Source organism: Salvelinus namaycush, chromosome 1 (genome assembly GCF_016432855.1).
Source record: "Salvelinus namaycush isolate Seneca chromosome 1, SaNama_1.0, whole genome shotgun sequence".
NCBI lineage: Eukaryota > Metazoa > Chordata > Actinopteri > Salmoniformes > Salmonidae > Salvelinus > Salvelinus namaycush.
The window spans coordinates 15,444,430-15,457,033 of record NC_052307.1 but is presented as its reverse complement, the minus strand read 5'-3'; the positions used below and the strand labels follow the sequence as shown (position 1 = coordinate 15,457,033).

Genomic DNA, 12,604 nt, shown 5'->3' with positions numbered 1-12,604 from the left:
CATTCAATAGCATATTCATAAATGGTAAAACAGACAGGTACAGTAAAAAAACAATACAAACTAACATATGGAATTGTTTTAAGATGGTCATACCATGGATCGTTTAGCTATTTGATTTAGCATTTTAGGACCCCTGTAGGTATGAAGAAATAAAATGTTTTGTACATTATTGGATTTGCTCTTTACTACTATAGCCCATAGAAACGCATTCAATAGCATATTCATAAATGGTAAAACAGACAGGTTTTGAAGTGTATCTCCTAGATAGAAAGCCAAGAAAATATTGTCTTTTTTCGGACATATATTTAACCCCTTTGGGGTGGGGGGGGGGGGCACAAAACTACTTCCATACTTTCATAAAAGTTTCTAAACCTGTACCAGTTGACCTTCAAACAGAAGAGTCCTGTGGCGCATTCGTTTGTAGCCCAAACGGTTCGGACGCTACAGACAAGTTGGCGGTACAGACCTCAGACATAGAGCAAAACGGAAAACACTATCGTGAGTCATCTTTCCATAGAGTGGTCATAGTTTGTTCGGTTGCTACAGAAGTTTTCTTGAGAATACCAATTTCCTTGATGTCTCGTGGTCTAACAAACACCGCTGTAGCTCAACCACCTTCCACCGCAGATATCTCTAATTTAAATTGACAGATGTTTATGGGGATTATTTTATGATGCTACAAGATTGATGCATAGGTGCGTCAATAGACTCTTAAACCAGGTGTACACTACACGATTTTGGCCGCAATTTAGCTGTCCCAGACAAGCTTTTGAGAGCAGCCAAAATCCCAATGTTGTTGCCTTCTCGGTGCGTACGGCCGTCACTGACGCTCGTTTAATTAGCTGGTCAGCTGGTCAGAGATGCAATCTGAGGGCTACTGATCTCGTCTTTGAGCAGTCCCAGACGTCCCGATATTTTCAAACATGTTTTATTTTATCGGAACAAAATCTGCAATGTTCTTGTAGTGTAAGATGTGCAATGACTAGTTTTGAGAACAATGATCACGTATAGCAAAGGAGAGCGCGCCAGAGAAGAAGCCAGTGAGATGAAATTGTTTCGCGTCATCCAGAATGTGTAGACTCTAGAGCAGGATCGGTGACTTCTACTATTATGTACCTGTACTTATCTTTAAAGTGGCAATATGTAACTTTTTGGGCGAACAGACCAAATTCACATAGAACAGATCTACCGCTTCTTAAACGTGTCTATGTGCGCTATTTCTATGCATACTATTACGTTTCGTTTTTGCGTCTTTGAGTTTTGGGTTTGTACATCAGTTTCAAACAGCAGAAATTACCATATTTTTGTTATATATTTTCACAGCGGTTTTCAATTCAATTTTATTCAATTCAATTCTAAATGTTAGCTAGACATTTCAACTCTGTATGGCAAGTGTGAATGTCTGACTGAAAACGTTTATGAGGCAGCTTTGCAGTGGCGTAAAGTACTTAAGTAAAAATACTTTTAAGTACTACTTAAGTAGTTTTGGGGGTATCTGTACACTACTATTTATATTTTTGACTACTTTTACTCCACTACATTCCTAAAGAAAATAATGTACTTTTTACTCCTTACATTTTCCCTGACAGCCAAAAGTACATTTTGAATGTACAGAGGCAGTAGGGATGACCAGGGATGTTCTCTTGATAAGTGCCCGAATTACACTTATCAAGAGAACATCCCTGGTCATCCCTACTGCCTCTGATCTGGCAGACTCACTAAACACAAATGCTTCATTTGTACTGCCTGAGTGTTCAACTGCGACCCTGGCTATCCGTAAATAAAAATAAATAACAAGAAAATCGCGTTGTTTGGTTTGCTAAATATAAGACATTTTAAATTATTTATACTTTTAATTTTTATACTTAAGTACATTTAAAACCAAATACTTTTAGACTTTTACTCAAGTAGTATTTTACTGGGTGACTTTTGCTTTATTAACTGGAGTCGTTTACTTTTACTCAAGTATGAATATTGGGTACTTTTTCCACCACTGCTGCTTTGAGCCACAGCTTGTTGTATCTATGTTAAATCTAATGGCATCATTGTTTTCGCAAGACAGCGTGGTATCGACAATCCTCACGACCAAGTGAAGAATATTGTAGTGTGTGACACCCTGTCTGTGACATTTCGTTTAGTGTGTGCACCACTTCATTGGCAAGACAAAAAAATGACAGAAAAAACCCTCGTTTAATGTGAGAGGCTCAGCCATGTTAGGATTTTGAAAGTCATGTAGTGTACAGTTGTGGCCAAAAGTTTTGAGAATGACACAAATATTAATTTCCACAAAGTTTGCTGCTTCAGTGTCTTTAGATATTTTTGTCAGATGTTACTATGGAATACTAAAGTATAATTACAAGCATTTCATAAGTGTCAAAGGCTTTTATTGGCAATTACATGAGGTTGATGCAAAGAGTCAATATTTGCAGTGTTGACCCTTCTTTTTCAAGACCTCTGCAATCCTCCCTGGCATGCTGTCAATTAACTTCTGGGCCACATCCTGACTGATGGCAGCCCATTCTTGCATAATCAATGCTTGGAGTTTGTCAGAATTTGTGGGTTTTTGTTTGTCCACCCGCCTCTTGAGGATTGACCACAAGTTCTCAATGGGATTAAGGTCTGGGGAGTTTCCTGGCCATGGACCCAAAATATCAATGTTTTGTTCTCCGAGCCACTTAGTTATCACTTTTGCCTTATGGCAAGGTGCTCCATCATGCGGGAAAAGGCATTGTTCGTCACCAAACTGTTCCTGGATGGTTGGGAGAAGTTGCTCTCGGAGGATGTGTTGGTACCATTCCTTATTCATGGCTGCGTTCTTAGGCAAAATTGTGAGTGAGCCCACTCCCTTGGCTGAGAAGCAACCCCACACATGAATGGTCTCAGGATTCTTTACTGTTGGCATGACACAGGACTGATGGTAGCGCTCACCTTGTCTTCTCCGGACAAGCTTTTTTCCAGATGTCCCAAACAATCGGAAAGGGGATTCATCAGAGAAAATGACTTTACCCCAGTCCTCAGCAGTCCAATCCCTGTACCTTTTGCAGAATATCAGTCTGTCCCTGATGTTTTTCCTGGAGAGAAGTGGCATCTTTGCTGCTCTTCTTGACACCAGGCCATCCTCCAAAAGTCTTCGCCTCACTGTGCGTGCAGATGCACTCACACCTGCTTGCTGCCATTCCTGATCAAGCTCTGTACTGGTGAGGCCCCGATCCCGCAGCTGAATCAAATTTAGGAGATGGTCCTGGCGCTTGCTGGACTTTCTTGGGCGCCCTGAAGCCTTCTTCACAACAATTGAACCGATCTCCTTGAAGTTCTTGATGATCCGATAAATGGTTGATTTAGGTGCAATCTTACTGGCAGCAATATCCTTGCCTGTGAAGCCCTTTTTGTGCAAAGCAAGGATGACGGCATGTGTTTCCTTGCAGGTAACCATGGTTGACAGAGGAAGAACAATGATTCCAAGCATCACCCTCCTTTTGAAGCTTACAGTCTGTTATTCAAACTCAATCAGCATGACAGAGTGATCTCCAGCCTTGTCCTCGTCAACACTCACACCTGTGTTAACGAGAGAATCACTGACATGATGTCAGTTGGTCCTTTTGTGGCAGGGCTGAAATGCAGTGGAAATGTTTTTTGGGGATTCAGTTCATTTGCATGGCAAAGAGGGACTTTGCAATTCATTGCAATTCATCTGATCACTCTTCATAACATTCTGGAGTATATGCAAATTCCCATCATACAAACTGAGGCAGCAGACTTTTCGAAAATGTATATTTGTGTCATTCTCAAAACATTTGGCCACGACTGTACACCTGGCTTTAAGGATGCATTTGAGTTTCTGTGGAATCAGAGCATACTGTAGAAAGCTATTAGAGCCTGCTGCTCCAAGCCCAGCATTTTATCATTACTATGCTGCTGATGTTGAGCATGAGTTTCCTGGAATTTAAATGACAGTTTAGTGCAGTGTTGCTTGGCTTTAAAATGTGTTGATTTAGTCTATCTGGAGTGATAATGATGAGGAAGAGTGCACATTCATCCCTAGCTCCCTTTGTTGTGGTCGTCTGTAAAAAACTAAAACAAAAAAAACAGCCACTGGTTATGGCATCTCCCAGTCTAGATCAAAGTGATCTTAACCCACCAACCTCCATCACGATAACCTCATTGTCCCAGAGAACTCACTTTGTGTACTAATGGGCATTTCTCTCTCAGACCAATAATCTGATTTCACATCTACGCTGGAGCTGAGTCTTACAATTAGATTGGTTGCATTGGGTTCCCTGACGACTGATAGCTTGTCTCAAATGATTGAGTGAAGTACTTTCTGTACAGAGCCCAATATACTTACCATATCCCTTTTTATGCTATGTTTTATTATGACATCATGTTACAGAGGGGAAAATGTATTGCAATTTTATCATGTCTTCCAAAATTAAATAAATATAGAACTCTGCATTAAAACAGCATTTATAGCATTGCCTAGGTTTTTCTTGTTACAGGCATGATATCTGACTTGGTCTGTTCATATCACTTAGTTCCAAAGTGTCATTGTGGCTGTCAACAGACAACAGTGGTCCATCTATTGCATAATACAAGAGGAGGCTGGTGGGAGGAACTATAGGAGGACATGCTAATTTTAATGGCTGGAATGGAATAAATGGAATGGTATCAAAAACATCAAACATATGGAAACCAACCCACTGAGCACACACTGGTTGAATCAACATTGTTTCAACGTCATTTCAAGGAAATTACGTTGAACCGACATTGAATTGACGTCTTTGCCCAGTGGGACATTTATGACTCCATTCCATTTATTCTATTCCAGCCATTACAATAAGCCTGTCCTTCCTTAGCTCCTCCCACCAGCCTCCTCTGAACAAGGCAGTCACTGATCCAGTAGACCTCAGAGATGAGTCCTTTTCGATATCGATGTTTCTATTATTCACTACGAGTCCAGATGGATTCACACTTCCCCACAATCTTGTTATAAAAACCATTTTGTGGGAAATGTCATCATTATTTGATTACTCTCTCTGAGAGTAGCTCTCCTCTTAGGCATCTCGCTCAGCATCAGTATTCTACATGAACATTGGAGGGATATAGTCCCAGAGACTGTTATCCCTGAACATAATATACTGAAATTGCCTACCATCATCTTTTTGATTCACCCATTGTTTGAAATGTGTGTTTTCAAACCAGAAAAATGATCTGCCAAAATATTTTTTCTTTATTTCTTCTAATCTGATCTATGTACAGTATATGATTGACTGGCAGAGATCACAAGTTTTATGTTGATGATGCTAGACATTTATTGTTGTGTTTGCATGTATAGCTTATACAGTTATTGACCTGGTTCAGGGTAGACAGGAAAAGAGGGTTCTTAGCATAATGCACTCCAACATGTTTATCTGATTGCGATAACTTATTTAGTTTATTTTTCATTGGTTGGATTAAATTCAGATCATTTGCAATTATTTGAGAGTCAGTTGGGGTCAGTACCATTTCAGTCCCTGTCAGTTGAGCTGGACATGGAATTTCTCCATTGGAGTCTAATTCAATTCCCTAATCAACAGGAATTTTCAAAAAAGATTTACACTAACCCATCATAGGAAATTGCTTTTAGTGAAAGAACTGGTGGCACTCTAACTAAGTAGGATGTTTTAGTGGTCTTAGCTGTCTTTCAGTTAAATCCCGCAGGGACAGAGGTTGACCCATCAAGGAGGTCTCTCTGATGACATCTGAGACTGCTTGGGGGGAATGGCCGTCTGTCTGTCTCATCCGTCTGATCAGCAGTCAGGTGTCTGAGGAAGAACATCATCCATGCATGTGGCCAAAGACTGATGTGGCCAGAGGGCACTGTGGGGGTGGGATGTCACAGGGCCACTCCCTCTGACAGGTCTGAGTGGGTGGAGCCATAGCTGATGATGGTGAATTCTGTGGGAAGTGTGAAGGTCTGGCTGGGTTTGGGAACTTTACTGTCCTGTAGAAATATACGGTCAGAAAAAAATGTTTTTGGAACCATGCTAACTCACAGATAGAGACTAAGACTGAAGTATTAAATTATATTAATACTTTTACACATTAAACTCCTATATTCTTTGGGAGTTACATTACCTAACTGGGTGTTTAATCAATGATTAGGGCTATGATATAGCAGAAAATGGTTAACAGAAGAAAGAAATATGATCATGAATATATGTGTGGAATCAAGTAGTTTTTTCTTACATCATCAAACTTTCTGCCACTGTAGATAGCGTTCTTGTCAATGAAAGTGAGCATGATCCAGTCACAGATAATGGAACACTGGAATGAATAAAAGTAACATGCCAATGAATGGATAGGAGTTGGTACAACCATTACTGGAAGCTGGTACAAACAGACATCAACTCATACCACAAGAGTGCTGAATCAAACTCACTATTCCAACTGATGTCATGGCTGTCACTGTGTTGATGATAGTTGGGATGATGCTGAATCGTCCAGCCTGGAGAGGAATTATTACGGAGTATGACTTTGACTAAGTCCATAACCATATGTCACTAACTAATTATTCTGATCAACTGGTTATTGATGAATTGAGTACTGATGAAGGCGGTTAAAGGAGGAAATTCTTACATGTCCATGAACTATTACATCAAGACGAATCCCAAAGGCCTTGATAAGTGTCCGGAACTCTTCTCCATCTTTGCTGTAATACTTGGCAAATCTAAACATAATTTTCTAGGTCAAACAACTGTAGAAAAAGGGGGAAAGAGTCCTCCATGCCTTACCAAGATACAGCAGAGATAGTGTAAAATGTTACAATAGGTCATGTCAATGAGATGGCAAGAGTAAATACATGGTCGTATTCACTAAGCACCAAACGGAGGAAAGCGGACTAAAACGATGAGGAACCACCTAAACTTGTCCAATAAGAAACACTTGTTTCCGGTTTCTGTTGCAAAACACTTGCTACATTGTGCACTATTGAATATGACCCAAGCATTCACAAGATGCTATGAAGAGGCTCACCTGAAGTTGTAACCAGAGCTGGGCAGGTTCTTCCGAAGGTCCAGGCGACGGAATGAGTATGTGGGTTTACACTCCGAGGGGTCCAGGTCAAGATCACACTTCCAGTTAATGAAGACTCCAATCACTCCCCCCTGACAGGATACAATCCCTGAGCTCTCTAACTAAACCATTGCAGCGCTCTATCCAGCTCATCTTCACATTCCTCACTATTGTTGATTGTCTCTTATTTTTTATTTCCATGATCTATTAATTACGTTATCAGTAATCACTGTCAGATTCAGAAATATTAGAAATACACATATTGTTTGAGACATTAGACCTAGATGGAAGATTGGGTCTTTGTGTGCCCTGTGAGCACTGAAATGTAAGGGTTCTCTATAGTTAATGTGATTGGTCAAATGGGATATACATTTTGACTGTATGTATGTATATTGCAGGTGTAAACGTACAGTCCTGCAGAGCTCGCTGAACTTCTCCCTGGCCTGTTCTGCGATGTAACCCAGCCGGAAGATGGGGCAGTAGGGGTGTTTCTCCTCATTGTAATGACACTTATTCAGATATTTCTGCCCATTTCGTTTGTTTGGTTTGATGTTTCCTCTGCCAAAGAGATAAGAGAAGATTGCTTGTAGAAACAGTTGAGACTGCATATTTGACGGGGATACGGTTTCCTATATCATACAGTTCTTTATATCACCTACGTATGGTTCCTTGTCAGTGTATTGACCTTGTATTGCAGCCTGACGTGCATGTGTGTGAGTGTGTGCATGGGTTTTGCATTCTGCGTGCGCATTCTGTGTGTTGTTGAGGTTGATGTGTGTGTGACTGTGTGTGCATGCGTGTGTGTGTTGTTGAGGTTCATACTATACCTCAACACTTTAAATTTTGGGAAATGGATGGCATTCTTGATGTAAACAGTGAAATTGATGGCCTCTGCTAATGCCGGCTCCCTGGAGGAGACAATAACAGTTTAGACCCTTGTGCCACAATTATTTTACAAGTGATTTATTCCAGACTAGGGAGACAGTAGTTCTGTGTTTGACTACCTCCTATTTAAAATGTCAAATTGATATGGACCCTTACCGTATTGCCGCATAGTCCTCAATAGGACACCAGGTCTGAATCTCACAGGTCTTGAAGGTCTGGTTATAGTAAGGAACACAGCGCCCAGTTCTTTGTCCTACAGGAAACACATCAGTCTAAATGCATTAGGACAAACCATCTACTGACTGACAGACAGACAGACAGACTCATAGAATGTCTGGCTTAGTGAGACTTTTCCCTTCATCCCCTCCTTTATAGTGCGTACCATTGCCATCAAAGTCCACTTTTCCTGAGATGCAGTCCGAGTCCTTTGAGCAGTTGGCATTGGGAACGGTAAAATGCTAAGAAAAAAATAAAACATAATAGTTTAGATGGCAGCATTAACTGGCTTTCCTTCTCTGTGGTGGTAGACTGGTAATGATACTGATAGATCTTTATCACATTATCTTACAGAGCTTTTCCAGGAGACAGTGCTAGTTGCAATATTAGAGTATGGAGCAAAGCACGCAACTCAACATAATTATGGAAAAACGACTGCAGTTTTTATTTAGCTCATATTGGTTTCAGGAGAACACATGAGTGTGGAGAATGGTTGTGACCTCTCACCTCAGCACACGTGCCTTGCCTCTGGTTGTGTGTGACCACTCGTCTCAGTATTGTGCTGATCACGTCACCGCCCTGCAGGTGTTATGCCACACAGAAGAATGTACAGTATATGTTGGTAATCACATAGGCTATATGTTAAAAACATACACTAACTAGCTACACATTGCATCTTCTATGGGAAGCACAGCCGCGAGCTGCCCAGTGACAGGAGCCTACCAGATGAGCTAAATAACTTCTATACTCACTTCGAGGCAAGCAACACTGAAGCATGCATGAGAGCATCAGCTGTTCTGGACGACTGTGTTATCACGCTCTCCGCAGCCGATGTAAGACCTTTAAACAGGTCAACATTCACAAGGCCGCAGGGCCAGACGGATTACCAGAACCTGTGCTCCAAGCACGTGCTGACCAACTGGCAAGTGTCTTTACTGCATTTTCAACCTGTCCCTGACCGAGTCTGTAATACCACCATGTTTCAAGCAGACCACCATAGTCCCTGTGCCCAAGAACACCAAGGTAACCTGCCTAAATGACTACCGACCCCGTAGCCCTCACGTCTGTAGCCATCAAGGGCTTCTAAAGGCTGGTCATTGCTCACATCAACACCATTATCCCAGAAACCCTAGACCCACTCCAATTTGCATACCGCCCCAACAGATCCACACATGATGCAATCTCTTGCAATCCACACTGCCCTTTCCCACCTGGACAAAAGGAACACCAACGTGAGAATACAATTCATCGACTACAGCTCAGCGTTCAACACCATAGTGCCCTCAAAGCTCATCACTAAGCTAAGGACCCTGGGACTAAACACCTCCCTCTGCAACTGGATCCTGGACTTCCTGACGGGCCGGCCCCAGGTGGTAAGGGTAGGCAACAACACATCTGCCACGCTGATCCTCAACACGGGAGCCACTCAGGGGTGCGTGCTCAGTCCCCTCCTGTACTCCCTGCTCACCCATGACTGCATGGCCAAGCACGACTCCAACATCACCATTAAGTTTTCCGATGACACAACAGTGATCACCTACAACGATGAGACCGCCCATAGGGAGGAGGTCAGAGACCTGGCAGTGTGGTGCCAGGATAACAACCTTTCCCTCAACGTGATCAAGACAAAGGAGCTGATTGTGGACTACAGGAAAAAGAGGACCGAGCAGTCCCCCATTCTCATCGACGGGGCTGTAGTGGAGCAGGTTGAGAGCTTCAAGTTCCTTGGTGTCCACATCACCAACAAACTATCATGTCCAAACACACCAAGACAGTCATGAAGAGGGCACGACAACGCCTTTTCCCCCTCAGGAGACTGAAAATATTTGGCATGGGTCCTCAGATCCTCAAAAAGTTCTACAGCTGCACCACCGAGAGCATCCTGACTGGTTTCATCACCGCCTGGTATGGTAACTGCTCGGCCTCAGAGGGTAGTGCGTACAGAGGGTAGTGCGTACGGCCCAGTACATCACTGAGGCCAAGCTTCCTGTCATCCAGGACCTCTATACCAGGCTGTGTCAGAGGAAGGCCCTAAAAAATGCCAAAGACTCCAGCCACCCTAGTCATAGACTGTTCTCTCTGCTACCGCATGGCAAGGTGTACCGGAGCGCCAAATCTAGGTCCAAAAGGCTTCTTAACAATTTCTACCCCCAAGCATTAAAACTCCCCAACAGCAAATGGCTACCTGGACTATTTGCTTTGTCCCCCCCCCCCCCCCCCCCACACACACACATTTTTACACTGCTGCTACTCTCTGTTTATAATCTATGCATAGTCACTTTACCTCTACCTACATGTACATATTACATAAATTACTTTGACTAACCTGTGCCCGCTACATTGACTCTGTACCGGTACCCCCTGTATATAGCCTCACTACTTATTTTCATGTTGCTCCTTAATTATTATTTTTTTTCTATTTTCTTCATTATTTTAATTTGATTTATCTATCCATTTTTTACTTCAGTTTATTTCATTAAATACTTTCTTAACACTTATATTTCTTAAAACTGCATTGTTGGTTAAGGGCTTGTAAGTAAGTATTTCACTGTAAGGTCTACTACACCTGTTGTATTCAATTTGCTTGGATTTGATTTGATATATTTGCCCCATAATCCTTGCTTTATGAACTCAGAGCCAAACTGCATGTTCAGGATTGACTGCAGACTGACTGATCTACAAATCACCTTGTATCCTAAATATCTACTATTATTTATAGATCAGTCAGGTTGCTCTGTGATCATGGGACTGAACGAAATTGATGTTCTCAAGTTGGCTCACCTCTGAGGGTCGGACATATTCCACCATGTCCAGAACGTGGTCCCCCTGCACTGCTGTGCCTTTCATCTTAGTGTAGACTGAGTTCTCTGGCCTCGTCTCACTGTCCTGATAGGCTTTCTGACTGATAAAGACATACCTGTAGTAGGGCGACATAACAGATGCAGATTAACTTCTGTTCTGAGGACAAATTCAATATCAATTCAGATCTCTTAGGGGTTATGATATATTGATTTTGAGAGATACTTAAATATGATCAACTTTATTTTAAATGTTTGAAAATCGAACACTGAAATATGATGTTTATCAGTACAGTAGACAGAGAGACATCTTCCTCTAAAGGACCATTAAAAAAACGAAATGTATGAAAATTGGCCTATTTGGATCACATTACACAATGACAGTGGTCAGTAATGGCCAATCAGAATACAGCAGTCCCGCTTGACGACAGCAACCTGTATGTGGTTACCATCAATGTATTTAATTGCGAGTGAAAGGCATTTCCTCACCACAAAGTGGCTACTCTCAGCAAATGACTAATTTCCCATCACAGTGGCTTGTATAGCTTTTGAAAGCAGTAATATGGGTACACTGACAGAACATTCCATCTGAGCTTACAAGCCAACCATTTTTGTTTTAAAGGTACCATTCTTTTCTTCCTATGATTTCCAATACCAGACTTAACGTTGCCTTGATTGGCAAAATATCTGCATTATTTAAGGCAGGTCACAGATAATGCAACAGAAATAATTAATCACAGAAAAAGTCAGGATAGTTACACACAAAGACAATACTAATTCAAATCACATACTTGTCTATCTATTTTTTAATGCATGCATAAACAGGAGGCAGGTACTTACCAGATGAAATAGGTGATCACAAAAAACTGAACCCCTCTATATATGACTCCAAGTTTTTTGTTTTTAACCACCATTACCTTGGGGGTCTCATAGTCCAAGAAACCAATAAAATAATCCTTTATAAACTCAAGCAGTCCCATTGTGATTTCTGAGTTTATCAGCTGTCTGTTCAGATGTGAGGTCCTGAGTGACTTGTTCTCGCAGATACTTCCAAGCTTGTGTCATGAGTCAGCCAGTCAGTCAGTCAGTCTCTCTCTCTCTCTCTCTCTCTCTCTCTGTATCTCTCTCTTTAACACCCATGCCTCATCCCCTGTTATGCTGTTCTCAAAAATGAATTGCATCGATAAATTCAACATAAAATGTGATTCACTAATTTGGTGGATTGTTCATGGTAAGGAGAAAATATAGTGTTTGTTTTCTTTATTCAGACCTACACAGAAAACACACATTTGATTTATGCTGGCAGCAGATAGGAAATATCTCTCAAATCAACAATTATCTCTCTCTGTCTGTCTGTCTGTCTCTCTCTCTCTCTGTCTGTGTGTCAAATCAAAATCAAATCCAAGTTTATTTGTTATATGCACATTTTTATTGCAGGTCTAAAATTCAATAGTGCATATAATAATGTACAATAGCAAAGCTAATCAATGAACAAAAATAAACACAAATAAAAAGAGCACATCAATCAGTAAAAAATACAAGGCAAATAAAATTGATACAAAAGAACACAATTTCCCTGCAAAACATTGCAAAACAATGTGGGTGTGCTTGAGTGCATCTGTGCGTGTGTGTTTGAAATAATTATTAATTAATCC

General features: G+C 41.3%; 1 protein-coding gene across 1 annotated transcript; it reads right to left on the bottom strand.

Annotated features, from left to right (window-relative positions):
• Nucleotides 1-5,872: 5,872 nt before the first annotated feature.
• LOC120054008 (P2X purinoceptor 2-like) lies at nt 5,873-11,929 on the bottom strand. The gene is made up of 12 exons (XM_039001365.1): nt 11,790-11,929; nt 10,933-11,068; nt 8,659-8,730; nt 8,318-8,393; nt 8,092-8,188; nt 7,878-7,958; nt 7,461-7,608; nt 7,012-7,142; nt 6,616-6,706; nt 6,419-6,484; nt 6,226-6,303; nt 5,873-5,980 (listed from the first exon to the last, which is right to left on the bottom strand). Exons 1-12 carry the CDS (start codon nt 11,927-11,929, stop codon nt 5,873-5,875), a joined length of 1,224 nt encoding a protein of 407 aa, XP_038857293.1.
• Between the last annotated feature and the right edge of the window lie 675 nt (nt 11,930-12,604).

Coding starts and splice junctions, on each gene's coding strand:
- LOC120054008 (XM_039001365.1), bottom strand. CDS start 11,929: ATGGGACTGCTTGAGTTTATAAAGGATTATTTTATTGGTTTCTTGGAC. Junction 8,731..10,932: donor AATATGTCCGACCCTCAGAG/GTGAGCCAACTT, acceptor TAACACCTGCAG/GGCGGTGACGTGATCAGCAC. Junction 7,609..7,877: donor CCAAAATTTAAAGTGTTGAG/GTATAGTATGAA, acceptor TCTCTTTGGCAG/AGGAAACATCAAACCAAACA.